The sequence below is a fragment of the Pseudophryne corroboree genome, chromosome 5, assembly GCF_028390025.1.
Source record: "Pseudophryne corroboree isolate aPseCor3 chromosome 5, aPseCor3.hap2, whole genome shotgun sequence".
Taxonomy (NCBI): Eukaryota; Metazoa; Chordata; class Amphibia; order Anura; family Myobatrachidae; genus Pseudophryne; species Pseudophryne corroboree.
Window position 1 is genome coordinate 420,231,309 of NC_086448.1, and position 24,268 is coordinate 420,255,576.

A 24,268-nucleotide genomic window follows, 5' to 3' on the forward strand; every position below is an offset into this window, starting at 1 on the left:
ACTTTAATCACTACTGCATATGCTCCTCTGTGGGGAAAAGAAAATATTAAATGAAAAATAAAAAATGAAAAAAATTTATATATATATATATATATATATATATAAAATACAAATTCAGCACTCACCTAATATTAACACTTCAAACTGTAATTCATCTGAATTCAGGGAATGTTAGTTCCAAAATAATGCAATAGTTTGTTAAGTGATCTGCCACTTCACGGCCATTCCCATTTGGTCAGTCCCTACACTGACTTTCAAAAATCTGAGCATTGCTCTCAGGCATCTTTTAGATTTTAAATACACAGTATGCTTCTATCACGGGTTTAGGCCCTGTCTCACTCTTTTAAAGAGACAGGAACCACACCCAAGCATATCAGTTAATAAACACCTGGGGAATTTCTTAACATTTAATTTATATATGGACAAAAGAGGTGCAAGAAAAAGTGCGTCCACAAAAATGTTATATATACAATAGGCTAGAACCCACAGCACTCATATATCCGCAGACTACGAAGAGGTATCGTATGCGCTCCATCGCATGAGATACCCTTTCAGCTCCCCACCAGCTCCCTGACTATATAGTCAAAATCGTAAGGAAAGTTAGTGCATATCACACCGTATGATCGCGCGGGATCGGCATCACAAGAAAAAATAGATTGTGCAGGCAGCCCGACATTGACTATGTCAGTGGTGCCGGGCTCCGGTCACATCGCATAGTCAAGGTCAGGCATTGAGTGCATCGCACCGTGTGTATGCACCTTTGGGGGGGGATTAAATTATTTTCATCCCCTTCCACACCCATTCCATCCTTCCACACCCATTCTACACCCATTCTGTTTCTGCTGGTGTGCAACCCTTTACGCAGCTATACCTGATTACTATGGGCGCGATATGCGCGATAACGGGGATCACTTTAGAAAGGAGATTGGGTGTGATATATCATTTGAATACTGCCCTTTACATATATACATATGCGTTTCTGCCCCAGTCTATGCTGTCCCGAATTTGTTGTTTAAAATATCCAGAATTTCTGTTTAAAATTAGTTTCCTAATAAGCTCCGCATTCATTCCCACAATGCCCACAGCTAGGTCCGTTAGCTCTTCCCAGAGAAACCAGTAATGATTTCCCTCACAGGGACAGATGGGATGTAATCACTCTTATTTCTTATATACCTTCCAATCTCAGGAAATAAACGTTCCAGGTACCGTATATTCTATTTATGTCTATTAAGGCCATTGTGAATTTCAGATCCTTTTAATAATGGTTTCCAATAAAAGGAATAGAACTTACTTATCCAATCATTACTGAAATTCCCCGAAACAGTTACCAGACATCCGATTCCTATCATTATGAACATGGACTTAACAGGGCAGGCAAAGGACCAGTTATCCCTCGGACATGCTGGAAACTGCTTACTGCCTCCGCCTGGGTTTCTGTTCTATAGGACAGATAGGCAGATTTATTACATGAGCCCAACTAATAATACACTATGAAAACTCACTTTTTCCCTAAATATGCTGAGGAAAATAGTTTCACAGGAACTTTAGAATAGGAAATTAATAAGAAAAAAAAATAGACTCTCTGCACTGGCACGTTACACAGAAAGAAGAAGTTAGGATGAGTCCTATTGGACATGAGTATATATTACTGTTTTATAATGTACTGAAAATAAAATGAATCTTAATAATGTGTGTGTGTGTGTGTGTGTGTGTGTGTGTGTGTGTGTGTGTGTGTGTGTGCGTGTGTGTGTGTATATATATATATATATATATATATACATATATATAATACATATAAGTATTATATATATATATATATATATATATTTACATATACATACAGACACACACCCCTGAATAAAGCACTCTACATTAAACGTTCCAAGCATTATATTTCTACTACAGATGAATGTAATGTTATAGTGAAGTATACAGATTATGGTCACTAGGTGGCGTTCGCGAAACTCTTAAAAAAAAATCTCCTTCCTCTCCGTATGAAGAGTCTGTTCATGTCATTCACTTTCTTGCTCAGCACCTGAATGGTAAGGAAGTAAGAGGGACTCGTACAACGTGTGAGGGGACGCCAGCGTTCCTCCAGCTCTGTGGTCTCCTCTTCAGTTACATACTGTATGTAGTGGCCTTTGTCATTGTCTGGCAAATTCAGGCTTCCAAAGTGGTGCAGACCCAGGGCCCCCTGTCCTCTCTGTCACTAAAGCTGGACCTTACACCAATCCTGGATGTATCTCCTCATCTCTTAGGTCTGGGACTCAGTAACGTGTGTCAGTGACAAGGGTAAGTCTTCTGTCTCTTCTCACAGATTTCAGTGACTGTAATGCTTGCACTAAGCAGATGTGCAGCCAGTTGTTATACAACGAAACTTACAGTATATTATTCCCCTAAATTTGTAATTATGGTTCAGTTCTATGCAACTCCCCGCCCTTAATATTTTCATTATTTAAATTCAAACAATGAGTGACTTTTAATATAATATAATCTTTGTATCATAATGATGTAATTTCACCTCTCTACGCTCATGTACAGGAGGTTCTCTATAAAGAACTAATACTGTAATATTATGCCTGTTAGTGCAGTAAGTGGCAGGTGTTACAGGTGATCCTGGCACTACATGCTGTAGTCTCAGTTGTATGTAGTGAGCTGATAGTGGTATATCATGCCTTTTATTTTAATTGCTATTAGTAATTAGCATGCTGTTCCTTATTTTTTTTTTAACATATTAATCCTAGGAGGCAGGAGATTTCAATCTAGTTACTTCATTATATTGTAGAAATGATTTATCTCTTTGTAATAAATCCTTTTGTGCAAAAGGAAGTTTAATGTCCACAGCAATCTTCATTCACAGCTATAGAAGTTTCTGTAATTGCAAACTCCCTGCCCAACACACACACATTATGATTTTATTTGGATCTAATGAGCAATACCCCATCCCCTTTCTTTCCTAAACTTTCTTCTTCTTTTGTTATTGTTTTGCTTTCATTTGCATGCTTTCAACAAAACTGGGTGTTGTGAAATGTATCTCATCATTAATCCATCTGTTTACTTTGTAGAAACCTCGTTTTATGTACTTTTATTACAGTGCTACAGTGTGATGTTTTTTCATTGACTTGCCTATGTTTTGGGAGCTACAGTATTTGAATTGTAAGATGCAGTGACATGGTGACAGCCCTGTCAGCAGCATCACAGACATCTCTCTGATTGCTCGCCCTGTGGTTGTGTCACTCACATTGCTTACTTCTTCATCACAACACTGCTTTGGATGATATTGAATTACAACATTTTATATGCTAACTCCCACTGCCTGAGTGTTAGAAGTTAGTCTAGATGTGTCTTTAAATGCACCTGTTGCTTTTTATTATCTTATTTCAGGTCAGATCACAATGATTCCTCCAGGAGAATGCATGTATGCGGGGAGAAAAAGAAGAAAACCAGTACAAAAACAGTTAAGTATTAGTATTGTGCATTTATTTATGGTGCATTAAACTTTGGCTCCTAGTTTAATACTAACATTTCTCATTGTAGACTACATTATAAAAAGTCTAGAGATCTGCACTTGACATAACTTGTTAAAAATGTTAGCTGCCATATATATATGCAGGATAGATATATATATATATATATATATATATATATATTGAGGTAATTAAAAAGACATACACATTAACTGATATTCATGATTACTGTTATTGTACTGTTGAATGAAAAGCTTGCTTTGTTTCTTTCAATGTCACTATTTATGGTCACCCTTATGTGTATACATACATGTGTACTGTATGTATATGTATACATAAATACAGGGGGAGGCATATCTTTCATTTTATAAAGATAGATAGATAGATAGATAGATAGATAGATAGATAGATAGATAGATAGATAGATAGATAGATATAGACAAGTTGAGTCTCCCATATCTAAAATTCTGAATTATCCAAAACATCTGACATTTTTTGAGTGCCAACTGAGAAAGTGACACTTTTGCTTTCTGACAGTTTATTGTACACAAACTGTGTTTCATGCACAAAATTATGAAAAAATATTGTATAAAATGACCTGCAGGCTACATGTATATAAAACATAAAGGCATTATGTGTTTAGACTTGGGTCCTATCCCCAAGATATTTCATTATGGTATGCAACTATTTCCAAAATATGGAAAAATCCAAAATACTTCTGGTCCCAAGCATTTCAAATTTGTGTGACACTGCAACCTGTATATGTAAGTGTATAAAAAATATATATAAATAAATATAAATATATACACACACACACACACACACACACACACACACACACACACACACACACACACACATATATATGTATGTATATATATATATATATATATTATAATATTGAAAATGTAATAATAATATTCATGTATTCATTTTAAGTAGATCTTTTCAAATAATCATGATGGGAAGTAAATACAGTATTAAACTGTGATTTCATTATACTATGAGATAAGAAACAGTATTAGATTATTGCGTTGTAAACTCTGAATATTTTGTGGTTTCTTACAGTTCAATGGTGATTTGTAATGAAGGCAGATTTAAAATAGAGAAATATAAATAGAAAATATTTTAAGCTATTTGGAAGCATTTAAAGTACACATTGACAAGTATTAAACACACTTTAATGCTGTTTGTCCACAAATTAAAATAATCCAATAGACCTGCTTTATGACAATAAGTCAGTACTTTTTGATTTGCTTCATATCAACTTTAGCGTTGACTGCAGCCTTTGGAAGTGTTAATACTAAGAAGAATCAATATGTATGTAGTAAAATATTTTGCGTGAAAGTTGGAAATGCTTTAACGAATGTGCTTCTAACATTCTGTTAAAAGTGAAGACAAAGTATATGTTTTTGCCATGGGGTTTAATCAATATTTTTTTTGTTACTGTCTGTACCAGCCTTAAAGGTACGAATAGCTCACAGTCGCTTCGGAAGTAATATAAGCGCCTGACATTGTAGAAAGTAGGGGTCATTATCACTCAAGTGAGAAATGTTTTCCAGATGCACTCAGTATGAGAGAAATGTTTTTTTTTTGTTTGTTTTTTAGAAAGCTTTGATTCATTGTTGCTGTGGACCATTTTAATCTGACATACTTTTATCTACATTTGTTCACAATTAGTATTTTTAATAAATATGGAGACATAAACAGGCATAAACAGTCAATTAGCAAGGGGTTAGCAGGCTTAGTGCTAATACCCTGATAAAGTTTGCTGCAGTTAACCCCTGGCTTACCTATAGAAGGGATTGATGGATAACTGATACAAAGGGGAGCAAGTAGTAAAATGTTGCTGACTTGCCATAAAAAAAACTTTTTCAAAAATCCTACCGTAACTGAAGTTTCTATTTTGTTTTTCCGATACTTTCCATAAAGTGAGTGGTATTACCCCTCACTCCATAAAGTGAGGGGTATCATTTTAATTCTAGCGTATGGTAATAATTATATTACCGCATGCTAGAATTAAAATGGGCAGTATTTTTTCCTACAAAATTCTATTTTACCATTGCTTACAAAATACTGCTGATCTAGAATGCACACTTCAGCAGGAAACGCAGAAAGTGTGGGTTCTCAGTCTCTGAGGGGATGGTTCCTCCCTGCATACCTTTATAGTGTTTGTTGCAACTAGGATCGTTTCTATGTGTCTTAATTTCTAGTTGTGTTTTATTTAGTAAAACCATACTAAGGTACTGTAATTTCAGATTGGGAATAATACTGTAAAACAAAATACTTTGGGATGATGCGAGAATGTTTTAGGATTTTTTTTACTTGTTCTTTGTTTTCTTTCCTTGCTAACATTCATGTAGATAGTGATTCATAAGCAGCTTCATATTTAGTCCATTGAAAAGGGACTAGAAGACATAAATGAAAAGACCAATTTTACAGCTCCATGCAACGGAATATTAGTTTTCATTTTGACTTACAGTACAGAAGTTGTACAATCTCCATTGCTGACTGTTTCAGAGTTATTGTGTCCCTCAACGTGTAACAGACGGGTATACAGAGAGCAACTAGAATTCTCTGATAACTGATATGTATAGGTGTAGTTTCATGTATTATGTGAATCAGGTAGAAAAGTTTGTACCATACATTGCCTATAATAGGGTGGTTTATTTAATGATCCAAGTGAGTGATGCTTTCACAGAAATGAAATGAGCAATGCATTTCTGAGTAATAATAATGTTAGGGCATATACTACAAGATAATATACATCACATTCACATTAGATATTTTGGATAATATACAGCACACCAAATTTCAGGTACAGTGTAAGACACTAAGGGGGTTATGAAATACTTTCTGAGATTAACTAACCAGCGTGATTTCAGTGAGTTTGACGCAAAATGTAAAGTGCCTTGTGATTTATAACGTAAAACCAGCCTTTTAACTGTATGCCACTTTAAATTTAGAGGTGAACTCACTACAATCACGCCGGGTCCTTAATTTCGGAACCTATTACATAGCCCCAAGGAATTCCGTGGCCATATATACGTCACAGATTTTTGAGACAACTTTTAATGTTCAAAATATCCAGTGCTGTAGAATTTGCTTTATTTCTCTATATTACACAAGTCTTCCCATTGAACCCTGAAATGGTAGCATTAACACACCATTAACCATTAGCATTAACTCATAAGCAATGACATCAAAAGTCAACATTTATGGTGTTATACAAGCTGTATTTTGTTTATAGTTAAATAACAGTTATTTAAATGAAAAGTGAACTTTATCTGAATTCCATGCACTACTGTGTCAACCACAAGACTCTACAAAGTGTATTAACAGATTCAGTTTATTGAAACATTAAAATATAACGTTAATATATATTTAAAACAAATAACATTGTAAATAATTTCAATTAATATACAGTACATTAGGTTATCATCTAAGATGTATAACAAAATATAATAAAAATACAAGGAGTTGCATTTGTTATACAATTAGATTTTTATTTTACAGATTCAGTTGTGTTAAATTTGTTTATATTATTCCCACTGCACTGTGTCACCACTAATGAAAAAATACATAAAGTTAGGAACCAGTGCCAAGAAAACCAGCAATTTTGTAAATAAAACAAGTAATTAACATTTTGCAAGTCTTTTAAAATTTATGAGATAGGCTATACACATTTGCTGATAACAAAACTAACAATGATAAATTATTGCAACATAAATCACATACTCTATAGCCAAAATGATCACAATAATCACAATATGTTACAAACTACAGGAAGTTTATCCCAGATATATTTTGGGGCAGTATGAATGGTGTATTGGTTATCATTACTGCCTCACAGCACTGAGGTTAAGGGTTCAATTCCCATCATAGCCCTAACTGTGTAAAGTTTGTATATTCTCCACATACTTGTGTTGGTTTCCTCCGGGTACTCCAGTTTCCTCCCACAATACAAAAATATACTGGTAGGTAAATTGGCTCCCAACAAAATTAACCCTAGCGTGTACATGTGATAGGGATTACAGATTGTAAGCTCCAATGGGACTGATGTGAATAGCCAAATATTCTCTGTAAACGCTGTGGAACATGTGTGCGCTATATAAATAACTTGTAATAAATACATAATAATATTTACACAAGCCTGTGTGCCCATTACACAAGCCTCTTTCCTATTTACACCAGCTTTTGTCCCAAAAATAATTATAAACCTACCTATGCACTAATAACAGAATTTCCTTAACCTGTGCCCTTAAAACATCATCACACCTGCCTGCGCTGTGTTTACACCAGCTACAGAAGACCTAGAATTGTAAATATTTTTAATATCCGTGTTATTAATCTTTAGAAAATGTAAACTGTTGGTTTTTTTTTAATAGTCAACTCTAAAAGTGATTTAACTAGAGATGAGCTGGTTTGGTTCTCAGGGAACCGAAACCCCCCCCCCCCTTCCCCGAACTTCACTTCACGATCCGAGCCGGGAACCGAGTCCGGCTTGGGACTTCCCACCAGACTCAGATCCCATTCTCAAGGGTTTTGGATTCCATATAAACAGCTGCGGGTTGCCGCCGGCTTCACTCCGGACTTGGAGACTGAGGGAGACAGATCTCTGTCTCTCTCTGTGGGTGGTGGCGTCGGGTGCGTTCAGTGTGTGCTCTCTAGGAGTGCTGTCCTATGCTGTCCTGTGCTGTTAGGGATTCTGTCGTGTCACTGGTGTCATGTGCTGTTAGGGGTGCTGAAGCTGTACATGGGTGTTGCTGTCCTGGCTGTCACTGTGCTGTACAGGGGCACTGTCCTGTATGCTATGAAAATACAGGGGTGCTGGCCCTATCTTGTATGCTGTAAAAATTCAGGGGTGCTGTGAAAATAAATGTACACTGGCCCTGTCTTGTATGCTCTAAAATTACAGGGGTGTTGTTAAAATACAGAGGTGCTGGCCCTGTCCTGTATGCTGTAAAAATTCAGGGGTGTTGTTAAAATACAGGGGTGCTGGCCCTGTCCTGTATGCTGTAAAAGTCAGGTGTGCTGTGAAAATAAATCTACACTGGCCCTGTCCTGTATGCTGTAAAAATACAGGGGTGCTGTGAAAATAAATGTACACTGGCCCTGTCCTGTATGCTGTAAAAATACAGGGGAACTGTGAATATACATGTACAGTGGCCCTGTCCTGTATGCTGTAAAAATACAGGGGTGCTGTGAAAATAAAGGGGCATTGTTCTATGTGCTGTAATAATAAAGGGGTGCTGTCCTATGAAATGGAGAACAAAAATGTGGAGTAAAAAAAAGTGAAAGATCAGGAAGCACTTCCAGTTCCTAGTACTAGTGCTGAAGCTGCTGCTGCCACCAGTCATGACACTGACGATGAAGTTCCATAAAAGTCGTCTGCTAAGGCCGATGCCCAATGTCATAGAGGGCATGTAAAATCCAAGAAGCAAAAATTAAGAACCAAAAAAATAATAAAAAGAATTATCTGATAAGAAACGTAAAATTGACAATATGCCATTCACGACATGAAGTGACAAAGAAAGGCTAAGGCCTTGGCCTATGTTCATGACTGGTGGTTCAGCTTCTCATGAAGATGGAAGCCCTCCTCCCTCTCGAAAAAGAAAAAAAAAGAAAGCTTGTTAAAGCACAGGAAAAAAACAACTGTGCATTCAAAGATATCACAAATCCCCAAGGAGAGTCGAAGTGTGTCCGTGGTTGCGATGTCTCGGCCTGACCTTCCCAAGACTGTAAAGGAAGAGGAGGCTCCTACCACCATTTGCACGCCACCCTGCAAGTGCTGGGAGGAGCACCACCAGTCCAGTTGCTGATATTGAGATTGAGGATGTCACTGTAGATGTACACCAGGATGAGGAGGATATTGGTGTAGCTGGCCCTGAGGAGGAAGTTGATGATCAGGATTCTGATGGTGATGTGGTTTGTTTGAATAAGGCACTAGTGGAGACAGTTTTTGTCCACAGGATGAAAAAGGCCATTGTCATGCCTGGGCAAAATACAAAAAAACCCACCTCTTTGGTGTGGAAATATTTCTTTACAAATCCAGACAACAGGCGTCAAGCCATGGGTTGCTTTTGTCAAGCCATAATAAGTAGGAGTAAGGATGTTAACCACCTAGGAACATTCTCTCCTATACGTCACATGCAGCGCATTCATCATAAGTCATTGTCAAGTTCAGAAACTTTGGGTAAGAGCGTAAGCAGTCCACTGACACCTAAATGATGTGGTTTGTTTGAATAAGGCACCAGTGGAGATAGTTGTTGGCCATGGGATGAAAAAGCCCATTGTTATGCCTTGGTAAAATGCCAAAAAATCTACCTCTTCAGTGTGGAATTATTTCTCTGTGAGGATGAGGATGTAAACGCTGAAGGGGGGAGGAATTGGAGGACGAGGATGAGGACGACATCTTGCCTCTTTAGAGCCAGTTTGTGCAAGGAGAGATTAATTGCTTCTTTTTTGGTGGGGGCCCAAACAAACCAATCATTACAGCCACAGTCATGTGGCAGACCATGTCGCTGAAATGATTGGTTTGTTAAAGTGTGCATGTCCTGTTTATACAACATAAGGGTGGGTGGAGGGCCCAAGGACAATTCCATCTTGCACGTCTTTTCTTTGTATGCCACATCTTTCCAGGGGTGCTGCCCTATATGGGGTGCTGCCCCTCTGCCCTATCAGTCCAGGGGTGCTGCTTCACTGCCATTTAAGTCTAGGGGTGCTGTTGCCTGTATGATGTGCTGGGTAATTCTCCAGGGGTGCTGCCTATGCTGTATAAGTCCAGTGGTGCTGCCTATCTGCTGTATAAATCCAGAGGCACTGCCGTGTTATTTCAGGGGTGCTGCTGTACTTGATCTTAGGTTTAAATTAAAGCCTAGAGCAGAATGTGAAACAAGCTTCAACATCACAACCAGATTTGTGAAAACATATAGCCACAAAGATGGAAATGGAAATTGCAATTTTGATGAAGTGTTTTCCAATGACACCACATTTGTGGCCAAAGTCAGACTCAGAAGAGACAGAATAATAATCCAGCACAACTGCTGCAGAGTTTCCAAACACACCTATGTCTATATGTCTGCCCTATAAATCAGGGGTGCCCTGTCTGAACTCTCTTATCTACATCTTCTAGTGTGCACTGTGTACCCAGCATTAGAGAGAGGTTCTTCTCAATTATTTCATGTTAGGGACTCAAATGAATGGCTCCAATTAGTCAGCTTTAATTTTGATTCATAATTAATGTTCCTTATTTTGGGATTATTTATTTATAAGATACGTATTTGTTGTACAGGGTTCTTTTCCTTTATTTTGTAAATGTTTTCTCCTTAATAATCGTACAATGTAAGGGCTGCGTAGGATTATCGCAAGACCCTGCGGTGTTAGAAGAACAGAGTTTCAATGATCTTGCATTGCATCAGCTTTCCATTGCACTGCAGCACTAGATGGGCCAGGAGCTCCTGTGAGGCACATACAGTTACTGAATAAGGCCTAGTATGGAGTCTCATGGCGGCTTACAGCCAGGAAGATGTCTGGCTTGCCAGGCTGAGGCATGCTGTTGGCACAGAGGTTAGCATTACTTCCTCACACAGTCCTACTTACAGTATGAAATGATTTTCGACTGTAGAGTGATAAGATCCACTAGGGCAGAGGCTCAATAACAAAAAATTCACTACACAGTCCTGCTTAGTACTGTACCGAACCCACCCGAACTCAACTTGGCCGATCCGGGGCTGCTGTGGGGGCTCACGAGAGGCTGCTAAAACATCTAAGGGGCTACTTTATTTGAAAATAAAATATGAATAAAATAAACAAGACACGTAGGTATGCTCACATGGGTGTAAATGGGGCACACAGGTATGCTCACATGCGTGTAACTGGGAGCTGTGAAAAAACTAAAATAAGGCATCTGCCACAAAATATGTAAATAAAAATTCAATAAAAAAAAAGAAAGAAAAAAAACCCCCACAACATTTTCATAAAATAAGTCTCCAGACTCCATGGAGGGGAAAATATCCAATCTTGATCGTGTGCTATACACCAGTTTATTTTCATCCCAGCATTAAATCTGAGATTATCTTAATCCCTGAAAATGGAGAAGGGCGTACAAATTCGGAGACTTTGGACCCTCGTTTTTTTAGTTTGTCCAGTAATGTGGTAATTATATATTTGCTTGGTTAAAGTCCTTTCTGTTTAACACCAATATAGGAGTGGAGGTGAAAGCCTGTGTGTTGTTCCTGATTACGTGTGCCTCTCTAATTTTTAATCACCTTCTTGACATTGTCCTCTTCCTCTTGCCTCTTCTCATAATGTGAAAAGTCATCAAAGGAGGTGGAATGTTTGTAGCTAGCTATTATTCTGAGAACTTGGCGAGCTTTTTCCAAGGGGACCACCTGTCGCTGAAATGATGGGTTTATTAAACTGTGCATGTCCTGTTTGAACAACATAAGGGTGGGTGGGAGGGTCCAAGGACAATTCCATCTTACACCTCTTTTTTTTCTTTGCATTATGTGCTCTTTGGGGCCTAGTTTTTAAAAGTGCCATCCTGTCTGGGACTGCGATGCCACTCCTAGAGGGGCCACGTGTTAGTGCCGCTCACTTGTGATGCTTAGCTTAGTCATCCAGCTACCTCGGTGCAACCTTTTGGCCTAAACACAATATTGTGAGGTGTTCAGAATAGACTGGAAATGAGTGGAAATGAATGTTATTGAGGTTAATAATACTGTAGGATCAGGGGCGTCAGAACATTGATAGGTTGGGAGGGGCAAGATAGAGCCTGAGCTTGGCGCTCCTGGGTGCAGAGCCACCAGGAGGAGGAGGCGGAACTACCGAGATGAAATGGAGGCGGCACCACGGTCGGGAGAGAGAGGGAGAGTGTCAAGGATAGAAAGAGGGAGAGAGAGAGAGAGAGAGAGAGAGAGAGAGAGAGACAGAGAGAGAAAGAGAGATAGAGAGAGACATGTTAGGAAGAGAGAGAGGGAAACAGAGTCAGGGACAGAGAAACAGTGTCAGGGAGAGATAGAGTGTCAGGGAGAGAGAGGAGCAAGAGGACAGAGGTTAGGGAGAGAGGAGAGAGAGTGTTAGGGAGAGAGTGGGACATAGAGAGAGGGAGCAAGCGGGAGAGACACGGGAGTGAGTGAGCAGGAGAGATACTACCTGATTGCACACTACACAGCACAGCCACACAGGTCTCCTATGAAAGGCGGGCACTCCTCTGCATTAGGCCACACCAGGGGCAAACGCAGAATTTGCGAAGGGGGGGTTCTGTGCGTGTACGTGTGTGTGTATATACAGTATATAAATATATATATATATATATATAAAGCAAGGGATCACTTTGCACACATAAGACAGTCAAGTGCAGGGTGTCCTCCAACTCCATAAGGAAACAATATACAACAAATCATGTGCCATTGACAAACTTCATAGTAAGGGTCAAGCCGACCACTAGTACTGTAGTGATAACGGTTTTAATAAACTATAGAATAACACTATAACACTAGTGGTCTGTTTGACCCTTATTATGGAGTCTGTGAATGGCACCTGATCTATTATATATAACAGGCTTTGGGTGTGTGTGGGGTTTGGTTTCCAGATATGTAATAAAGTACTGTATGTGTGTTTATAAGGATAGATATATTGCACACATCTTCATCTATGTAAGCCCCCGACATATCCATGCCCCATGTCACCTTTTTTTTTCAGTGGCCTCTTCCATAATAGGCTGCATCCAGTATTAGAGACAGCAACATGCTTGTCCCTCTCAGCACTTTGCGCAGAGCAATAGAATAGAGAGCAGCTACTTCTGCTCTCAGTGCTAGTTAGGTGAACAAGTGGGACCCTGCTAGAGCGCCGGAGGACATAGTCACACTCGCACTGCATGCTTCTCTCGGTCTCATGGTGTTGACATATACAGATGGAGCAAGCACCTTCTGTGCTAGCACTCTCATCAGGGTAAGTGAAAGTAGCGCTGTCTGCATGCGGAGAATGAGCAGCAGCTCCGATCGTTGCGGTGGCGCCTCACTCAGCTCACTGTAGTTGTCCCTGTCACTGGGCCATGCCCCCTAAATAGCCGCAAATTGCGGCACTGATCTTCTGGGAGTCGGGGGCGGAGCCCGGGGGTCCCTGCACTGCACGCACGGAGGTTGTAATGTGTGGTCTTCAACTGACCGCACGTCGCTCCTCCTCTTAATCAGCCAGCGCCTCTCAAGTTTGGGGGGGGGGAGAGCTGCCCCCTTGCCCCCCCTGTTCCGACGCCCCTGTTTTAGGATCAAAAATATCCCCAAATTCTGTGATTTTAGCTGTTTTTACGTTGTTGCTTTTCCCAAAAAATCCAGATCCAAAACCAAAACACGAAAAAGGGCAGTTTTGGCAAAACCAATCCAGAGCCAAAACACGAACGGAGATCCAGATCCAAAACCAAAACACAAAACCCTAAAAGTGTCCGCCGCACATCTCTAGATTTAACCCAAATACTTTGATGCTGTATTTGTATGCCTGTACTTGTGATCCCTTAAACTTTAATCAAGACAAAGCTGGCAGTGCTCTCCAGCATTATTTATGTACAAAGCCTCTGGCCAGTCTTATCGGATAAAGAGCAACAATGTGAGCAGTGGTAAAGGTTCTATTGTTATGATATTTTTGGGGAAAATGTCCCAAGCCACTTGTGAAATTACTTAAACTTCCCACTTTATCTATAACTCATTAGAAATTAAGCTATCTTTCTGGAATTTGAACTCTGTTTGGCTTTGAATGAATTTAGATTTAAAATTTTCATGCATTTTTAAATACAGTAGGTAGATCTTTGGCAGATTCCATTTTTAGTACTTGATATTAGCGTGGCTTTCTAAAGCACTAATTTCAACAGAGTCTATGTACTGGAAACAAGTGAAGAGTACTCAAATATAAACTACGCTATGTAGACAAAGTGGAAGCAAATAGATCAGTGGGTTTTTATTGATGTCAGTACTTTATAGGTTCAAATTGTGGAGTGATTACTGCAGACATCCTTCTTGGCAAACTGTTCACAAGTTCCTGGACAACAGCAGGTGGTATGTTTTGCCATTCAACCTTAAGTATATTGACCATCTGCCCCACTGAAGAATGTCGAGTCAGTTTAGAATGCAACCATTGCTCCAATTCGTCCTAGATGTTCTCAGTGGCGTTAAGATCTGTACACTGAGCTGGCCAGTCCATCCTGGTTACCAAATTTCTGTATACCAGTCAGGGGCGTCGGAATGGGGGGGGGGGCAAGGGGGCAGCTTGCCCCCCGCAAAGATGAGAGAGGCGCCTGTCTACTTTAGCAGGGGAGCGGCAGACGGTCAGGTGCTTAATCGCTGCTGGCTGCCGCACTGTACAGCTAATGTGCGGCAGCAGCAGCTCCTCCTGCTTCCTCGTCTGTCCTAGGTCAGGTGGTCCCGAACTCCTCCTCCATGGTGCCACCTCCTCCCCCGCAGTGACTTCACCCCCAACCACAGTGGCCATACGCGCACAAACATCTCCGCCCCCCTCTCCCCCCCGGCTGTCGATCCAACTGAGCTGCTGACATTTTTAGTTTTGAAATTAGGGCGCACACCGCACAGGCATGTGGCAGTGGCTTTAATAGGCTCTAATTCAGCTGCGGCTTTCCCCCCTTACGTTGATGCTGGCTGCATGTAGGGGGAGCTGCAGTAGCAGCGCGCAGCTCCTCCCGTTCCAAGCAGATCTTGAGTGCGGCTTTCAGACAGATCCTATGGTGAGGTGCAGGATGGCGGTGAAAGGAAAATAGGCAGCGGCAGCCCCTGAACTGGTGAGGCAGTGACTGACTCCAGCAATCCTACTTACTGTGCGATTGCCAGGTTTGTGTCAGGGAGGCCGGGTGGGCAGTGTATTTAATTTATCTCCTATATATTAGCCCAGATCTGTGACTTTGTGACTCATTTGCTAACGCTGGGCGGAGTCACAATGCTGGGCGGAGTCAGAGTCACAGATCTGGGCTAATATATCTAGGATCTAGGCGTGTCTCCTGGCCCTTTCAGTATGTCATTAGCAAGAGAGGAGGTGCGCTGTATGACCCCAGTCGTGTGATTGGCGGAGTGTCTGAGAAGGGGTTGTGATCCCTCAGACCTGTTAGCCAATCACCGGTCGCAGCAGCAGAAGACTCGGCCGGTCAGTCTGAGGCGGCGGCAGCAGAGGACGAATCCGCCCGGGGCGGAAGAGAGCGGGGAGCCGGCGCCGAAGAGGAGGATGGGTAACGGCCCGCAGCAGCAGAAGACTCTGCCAGTCAGTCTGAGGCGGCGACAGCAGAGGACGAATCCTCCCCGGCCCACTGTTTGGGTATATACCTGCTCTATGTACTCCCTCCATACACACACACATCTACACCCCACCACACACACACACAATGACACATATATACCTGCTGTACACACATCTACACCCCCCCACACACACATACCTGCCTACCATATGTACCCCCTCCATACACACATATATCTGCTGTACACTCATACCTACCTTTGCCTGCCCTATATACCCCCCACTCATATACGCCTGCCCTATGCACCCACATACACATACCTACCTGCCCGATGCACCCACATACACATACCTACCTGCCCTATGCTCTCCCTCCACACACACACACATATACCACCTGTGTAGGACTGGACGCCCCCTGTATATACCCCAGGTGAAGGCAGCTCTGTGGTCCCTGAACCCTGGCTGCTGGATGCCGCTCTCCCCGCTGACTCCTCTCCCAGCCCAGACGGCCTCTGCTCCGTTTGTTTCCCGCTCCACCCCGGCTGCATCCTCAGACTCTAGGCTGGGTGGCGGTGTAGGCCTCATGCCGCCTCCCCGGCCTGACCCAGTGACAGCTCCGGCGCCACCTGCCTGCGGGGCTGAGGAGGAGAAGCTCCGGCCAGCGGATGGAGAGAGGCTGGCCAGGGAAGGTGAGGGACCCGCGGCGGGAAGTCTCTCCCGATACCCCGACCCCATTATACATACCCCATCCCCATTATATACACCCCCCCACAGTGTACCCAACCCCATTATATACACCCCCCCCACAGTGTACCCATCCCCATTATATATACCCCCCAACGTGTACCCATCCCTATTATATCTACCCCCCAACGTGTACCCATCCCCATTATATATACCCCCCAACGTGTACCCATCCCCATTATATATCCCCCCCAACGTGTACCCATCCCCATTATATATACTCCCCCACAATGTACCCATCCCCATTATATGTACTCCCCACAATGTACCCATCCCCATTATATATACCCCCCACAGTGTACCCCACCCCATTATATATACCCCCTTATACTCCCACACCCGCCCTTCCCCCCACCCGTGGCACCCCCCCATCCGGCCCGTCCCCCACCCACAGCTCGCCCAGACCCCTTCCCCCATCCACGGCACCCCTACACCCGCCCCTCCTCCACCTGCGGCGCCTCCGGACCCCTACCCCTGCGCCCCCCACCCCCTTCCCCACCCGCAGCGCCTCCGGAATCCCTCCCCCATCTGCGACTGCTGCACCTGCCCCTCCCCCAACCGCAGCGCATCCGGACCCCTCCCCCATCTGCGGGCCCCGCCCCCTCCTTATCGCAAGGGGCTACGCCCCCTTCACCTTCGGACGCCCTTTCGTCGTGCAATTGTAATACTCAATATAATACAAATATTGAACGCCGGAAAGGCGTTCAGGAGTTAGTGGGGCGTAGCCCCTTGCGACGGTGTGAAGGGCGCCCGTAGGGCGCGATGAATCACCTAATATATATATATATATATATATATATATATATAAAATATGCTAGCTGGGTGAGGCACACTGTCCCGATTACCGCAGCAGCATGTGGATGGGTGCAGGAGTTTTGCTATCTGTTATTGTTAGTGCATGTATGTACGTACTCCGCGGGGGCGGAACGGCTGCGTTTGCCCGCCATTTCATGGGTTTGGTCCGGTCTACGCAGGCGTGGCCGGACGGACGGAACGGGGGGTGGGCATCAGCGGCTGCGCTGAAGCTGCGCTGGCCGGGAGCTACTCTTGAAGTGCAAAGGCATTGCCACTGTGCGATGCCTTTGCAGTTCTGCGAGGGGGGGCCGGCCTGACATGCAGGGCGGTCAGCCCTGTGCTGGGCGTCCCCCCTGCATGTCAGTGTGAATGATCGTAGCTGTGCTAAATTTAGCACAGCTACGATCAACTCGGAATGACCCCCTCTGTGTGTGTGTGTGTGTGTGTGTGTGTGTGTGTGTGTGTGTGTGTGTGTGTGTATGTTTGAAAGTAAGATGTTTGTATGTGTGTGTATGTCTATGCATATGTACAGATGTACTGTATGCATATGTGTGTGTATATGTGTGTGTGTGTGTGTGTGTATATATTAGTGATGAGCGGATTCGGTTTTACTCGGTTTTACTCGGTTCTCAAAACCGAATCTTATTGGCTATCCAAAACACGTGACATCAGTGAGCCAATAAGATTCGGTTTTGAGAACCAAGTAAAACCGAGTAAAACCGAATCCGCTCATTACTAGTATATATATATATATATATATATATATATATATATATATGTATATATATGCAGGTTGAGTATCCCTTATCCAAAATGCTTGGGACCAGAGGTATTTTGGATATCGGATTTTTCCGTAGTTTGGAATAATTGCATACCATAATGAGATATCATGGTGATGGGACCTAAGTCTAAGCACAGAATGCATTTATGTTACATATGCCCCTTATACACACAGCCTGAAGGTAATTTTAGCCAATATTTTTTATAACTTTGTACATTAAACAAAGTGTGTGTACATTCACACAATTCATTTATGTTTCATATACACCGTATACACACAGCCTGAAGGTAATTTAATACAATATTTTTAATAACTTTGTGTATTAAACAAAGTTTGTGTACATTGAACCATCAAAAAACAAAGGTTTCACTATCTCACTCTCACTCAAAAAAGTCCGTATTTCGGAATATTCTGTATTTCGGAATATTTGGATATGGGATACTCAACCTGTATATATACAGCCATTGGACAACCCAGCAGCGGGGGGTGGTGACGGGAGGAGTGAAGTTTCTTCACCCGCCCCACCCCGGTCACCCGGCCCCATAGCCCTGCATGCTAATATGGATGAGATTGTCCATATTGGCCTGCACATATAAACAACCTGGCACTAACGAAGAACAAGCTCCTGATTGGCTGCCAGTCCGCAGCAGATTTGAAACAGTAGTGCCGCGGACATAAGAGCCGCAGTGCCACCAATAACAGCTTCCTCCTCCTTGCACCGCCCTCTGCCTCCTATCCTGCTACACCGCCTCTGCCCTCAGCCGCTCCACCATCTCCCTTAGTCCTTCTGTGAACCTCCGCCTCCTTCGCACCATGCCGACCACAGCCTCCTCATCTATCGCACCGCATACCACTTCATCCTTACTACCGCCGCTTCTAAATAGGTAATCTTGCCCTGCTGCTTTTCTCTCTCCCAGTCACTATGTCCCTGCTGTCACTTTCCCTGTAACTCTCCCTGTCCCTATGTCCCTGCTGTCACTTTCCCTATCCCTCTGTCACTCTCCCTGTCCCTATGTCCCTGCTGTTACTCTCCCTGTCTCTTTGTCACTCTCCCTGTCCCTATGTCCCTGCTGTCACTCTCCCTGTCCCTATGTCCCTGCTTTTACTCTCCCTGAATTTTGTCTTATTCCATCAATTTAGGCTCATACAGTGTGCTATAATGTGAATTTCAGCTCATACCGTGTGCTATAATGCGAATTTCGGCTCATTCTGTGTGCTATAATGGGAATTTCAGCTCATTCTGTCTGCTATAATGTGAATTTTGGCTCATTTTGTGTGCTATATTGTGAATTTTGGCTCATTCTATGTGCTATAATGTGAATTTCGGATAATTCTATGTATTATAATGTTTATTTCGGCTCATACTGTGTGCTATAATGTGAAAGGGGCATCAGTACTAACTAGATAGTATAAGGGGTCCAACTATTGTGGTGCATAATGTGTATAAGGGGTATACGGTGTGGTAAACTACACTGAAGGACACGCCCCATTTTGGGTGGCCACGTCCACTTTTCCGGTGCACGCATAATTGCAACCTTCACTATTCCATACCCCCACTTCAAAATTTCCACTGCGACCGCTGTGTGTGTGTGTGTGTATATATATATATATATATATATATTGTGACAAGAACACTGGGATAGTGTTTGAGGGCAGGTATATTTGTCCCAGGTTCTTGTCTTACATGTTTTAGAAAATGTTAACTTCTAGGAAAAATGCTTTTTGTTTTGTCTGAACCTTTTCAGTTTGCTGTAAAAGCTGGGAAAAGGCTCTGAGAGAGAGATAAGGCGAGTTCTAGACATTGGGCCCAGTTCGGGTCTTTGGCCTCACAGAGGGCTAATCAGGGTTTCAGCTGTGTAAGTGTGTTATAGTGCTGCTAACCTGATTAGTATGGGCAGACTGCCTGGGAAGGCTGCAGGATCTGTGTGTGAGAGACACGCTTTCTGATGCAAGTGAGCTATACAGTATGTACTGAAGAACTCTGTGTTTTGTTTAGTGACAGTTAGGAATATCTTATGTTTAGTTAGTGCCGGACAGGCAAGGTATTTTTATTTTGGGGTTTGTTTTATTTTCTGTTTCAATAAAACTGGCCGGGGTCAGTTGTACCAGAAACTGGACTTGTGTTGTTCCTCAGCTGCTGCGTGCTACCATATTCCCCAGGAAAAGGCGCCTTGCACCCCTACAGTGTTACAACTTGGTGGAGAATGCGAGCAACCCCGTTCTGCGCATAAGTGAAAGCAGCAGCTTTGTGAGGCCTGCAGAAAACGGTGGTTTATGCAGATACAGCCCAGTGTGAAGTTACTGAGACTCACCCCTGAGGGTTTGATATATGTCCTGGGTGAAAGCAGCTACAAAGCCGCCTGAAAAATCTGTCGACATGGAGGATCTGCTGAAAGCCTTGCTGCAAGCTACAGCGGCTCAGCAAGAGGCCAACCGACAGCAGCAGGTGGCAATGGAGGAAAATAGGAGACAACAGCAGGTGGCAATGGAGGAAAATAGGAGACAGCAGCAGGTGGCTATTGACGAACTTTACCGGCAACAGCGTCAGGATAGAGAGGCCTTAACAGAACTGGTGCAGAGCCTTGCAGCCCGGATTGGAGATGTGGCCGTCAGTGCTCCGACCAGCTCTAGTTCTATACGGGCCAGTCACTTCCTGCAGAAAATGACAGAGGCTGACGATGTGGAGGCCTACTTGACCACGTTTGAAAGGACTGCAGAGCGTGAGAACTGGCCAAAAGCACAGTGGGCCAGTCTGCTGGCACCTTTTCTGTCAGGTGAGCCCCAAAAAGCGTACTTTGATTTAAGCCCTGCTGAGGCTCGGGACTATGATAAACTAAAGACTGAGATCCTGACCCGCCTGGGAGTCACGCTGTCAGTACGAGCACAACGGGTGCACCGTTGGGTGTACGCCATGGAGAAGCCTCCGCGCTCTCAGATGCACGACCTTATTCAGCTAACAAAAAAATGGCTACAGCCAGAGACATTAACTGGTCCCCAGATGGTTGAAAGAGTCGTCATGGACCGCTACTTGAGATCTTTGCCCATGGTCCTGCGCAAGTGGGTGAGCCATGGAAACCCGGGTACTGCTGACCAATTAGTGGACATGGTAGAGCGGTATTTGGCAGCAGAGGAACTACTGATGACCACCCAGCAACCCATAGATCCTCGACAGCGCCCTTCAGTAAAGACTGGTAAGACTGTTCCGTGGGAAAACGTTGCTGGGCGGTTAAGAGAACGCAAGGCTGGAGAGACTGTAAACACTGGCCCTGGAGACAGGCCAATGGGGCTAGAACGGTCTATGTTGCCCAAACGGGTTGATAATCGTGTGGTTAAATGTTTTAGATGTGGTATGCCAGGTCATGTTGTTGCCAATTGCCCAGTCATGCATGAACCCATGCAATGTGATGCTGCCTTTGAATGTCGCAGAATGTCTTTCTTTGCTAGGTTAGCCTGTACTGTGGTACCTTCACCTGAGCTGGAAAAACAAATGTGTGATGTGTTCTTAGAGGGTAACCGGGTAGAGGCCTTGCTAGATTCAGGAAGTTTAGTTACCCTCGTGAAAACTGGGTTAGTGAACCCCTTAAAGGTCCAGCAAATACCTATTGGGGTAACTTGCATACATGGGGATACCCAGTATTATGTCACTGCTGAAGTGAATATAGAAACTTGTTGTGGGTCAGCAATGGTTAAAGTAGGACTGGTCCCCACCTTGGTGCATAAGGCCATAATAGGGAGGGATTTTCCTCATTTCTGGAAACTGTGGGAATCACGTTTATCAGCAGATGTGAGAAGTGAAGAGCCAGTTGGTAATACCGGTGATTGTATGGATGTAGGTGTGTCTTCGGAACTTTCTGACCCTTTGCCTTTTGCCAGTTTGGCTGGGGAAGTGACAGATGGGGAGTCCAGTGAGGACCCTCTTGCTGGGAACAGAGACATAGTGGTTAGAAACGAAAGCGTGCCTGACCTGGAAGTAAAAAAGGATCTGTTTGCATCTGAACAGTTAAAGGATCCTACCTTGATAAAGGCTAGAGAGAATGTTAAGATTGTTAATGGGGAGCCTGTGGTACCAGGTGACAGGGTTACGTATCCCCACATGGCCATCTGTAATGAGCTCTTGTACCACATTGTCAAAAAGGGTGAGGATGTGGTAGAACAGCTGGTTGTACCCCAGCCTTATCGGAGAGCGGTGCTAGATTTAGCTCATAGTCACGTTACAGCAGGACATTTAGGGGCAGAAAAAACCACTGAAAGAGTTTTACAAAGGTTCTTTTGGCCAGGGGTTTATAAAGAAGTGTCTGAATATTGTTCTTCCTGTCCTGAATGCCAGTATCATGCCCCTAGACCCCATTTCAGGAGCCCACTAGTTCCCATGCCTATTATAGAGGTCCCGTTTGACAGAATAGCCATGGATCTCGTGGGGCCCTTGTTAAAGTCCGCTCGGGGCCATCAGTATATCCTGGTAATAATGGACTATGCCACTCGATATCCTGAGGCTGTCCCTTTACGCACTATCACAACCAAGGCGATAGCTAGGGAGCTGGTGCAGGTTTTTAGTAGAGTGGGAATACCAAAAGAAATTTTGACTGACCAAGGTACTCCATTTATGTCAAAGGTCATGAAAGAATTGTGCAAATTATTTAAGGTCACTCACCTCAGGACGTCCATTTACCATCCCCAAACTGATGGGTTGGTGGAAAGGTTTAATAAAACATTAAAAAGTATGTTAAAAAAGGTGGTTGATAAAGATGGGAAAAATTGGGATTGTTTGTTGCCCTACTTGTTAATGGCCGTCAGAGAAGTTCCTCAGTCCTCTACGGGGTTTTCTCCATTTTATTTGTTGTATGGTAGACACCCCAGAGGGCTGTTGGACGTTGCCAAAGAGACGTGGGAAGGACAGCCCACTCCTTATAGAAGCGTTATTGAACATGTATCACAAATGCAGGATAGGATTGCAGCTGTGGTACCTATTGTCATAGAGCACATGGAACAGGCCCAAAGTGCTCAACAGAGGGTATACAACCGGAGTGCCAAGATACGGGAATTTGCTCCTGGAGATAGAGTTCTTGTTTTGGTACCCACTGTGGAAAGCAAATTCCTAGCTAAATGGCAGGGTCCATTTGAGATTAGGGAAAAAGTGAATGAGGTTAATTACAAAGTATACCAGCCGGGAAAGAGAAAACCCGAACAGATCTACCATGTTAACTTAATCAAACCCTGGAAAGATAGGTTGTCTCTGTCAGCGGAGCCTTGCCCTTCGGTGTCTTCACCCCGGTTGCTTCCCGCAGTGAAGGTGTCAGAGACATTATCAGCTGATCAGAACAATCAGGTTAAAGAATTTCTCATCCAAAATAGGGAGGTATTTTCAGAGCTGCCTGGCCGAACGACCATAATAAAACATGACATTGTCACAGAACCAGGGGTCAGGGTTCATTTAAAGCCATATAGGATTCCTGAAGCTCAGCGAGAAGCTATTTCTAAAGAAGTTAAAACCATGTTAGAACTTGGAGTCATAGAGGAGTCTAACAGTGAGTGGTCCAGTCCCATAGTGCTCATCCCGAAGCCCGACGGTAGCATACGCTTCTGTAATGACTTTCGTAAGTTAAATGAGGTGTCCAAGTTTGACGCATACCCCATGCCCCGTGTGGATGAGCTTGTAGAAAGGCTGGGAACAGCCAGGTTTCTCACCACATTGGACCTGACCAAAGGTTACTGGCAAATACCTTTATCTGATAGCGCCAAAGAAAAAACAGCCTTTTCGGTTCCAGAGGGGCTGTACCAGTATAAGATGTTACCCTTTGGGTTGCATGGGGCTCCAGCAACCTTTCAACGGGCGATGGATAACATTTTGAGGCCCCATAGAAAATATGCAGCTGCCTATTTGGATGATGTGGTAATTCACAGTACAGACTGGGGGTCCCATTTGGTTAAAGTACAAGCCGTACTGGACTCAATCAGAGAGGCAGGGTTAACTGCTAACCCAAAGAAGTGCTGCCTCGCAATGGAGGAGGTCAAATACTTGGGCTTCACCATAGGCAGAGGTCTGATTAGGCCCCAATTGAATAAAGTTGATGCTATTCAAAACTGGCCTCGTCCAGTGAATAAAAAACAAGTAAGGGCTTTTTTGGGAATTACTGGGTACTATAGACGGTTTATTCCCAATTTTGCGACCACAGCGGTGCCGTTGTCAGACCTTACCAAAGGGAAGCAGTCAAATATGGTGAAATGGAACCCTGATGCAGAA

At 43.3% G+C, this 24,268-nt stretch overlaps 1 protein-coding gene across 2 annotated transcripts in view; it reads left to right on the forward strand.

Annotated features, from left to right (window-relative positions):
- Positions 1 to 2,050: 2,050 nt before the first annotated feature.
- AHRR (aryl hydrocarbon receptor repressor) overlaps positions 2,051 to 24,268 on the forward strand; it is a 682,994-nt gene continuing 660,776 nt past the window's right edge. For both annotated transcript variants that reach the window (XM_063922793.1, XM_063922794.1), the window contains exons 1-2: positions 2,051 to 2,292; positions 3,385 to 3,457. In XM_063922793.1, the coding sequence (XP_063778863.1) occupies positions 3,396 to 3,457 (62 nt within the window). In that variant the 5' untranslated portion in view covers positions 2,051 to 2,292; positions 3,385 to 3,395. The remainder of the gene's footprint in view (positions 2,293 to 3,384; positions 3,458 to 24,268) is intronic.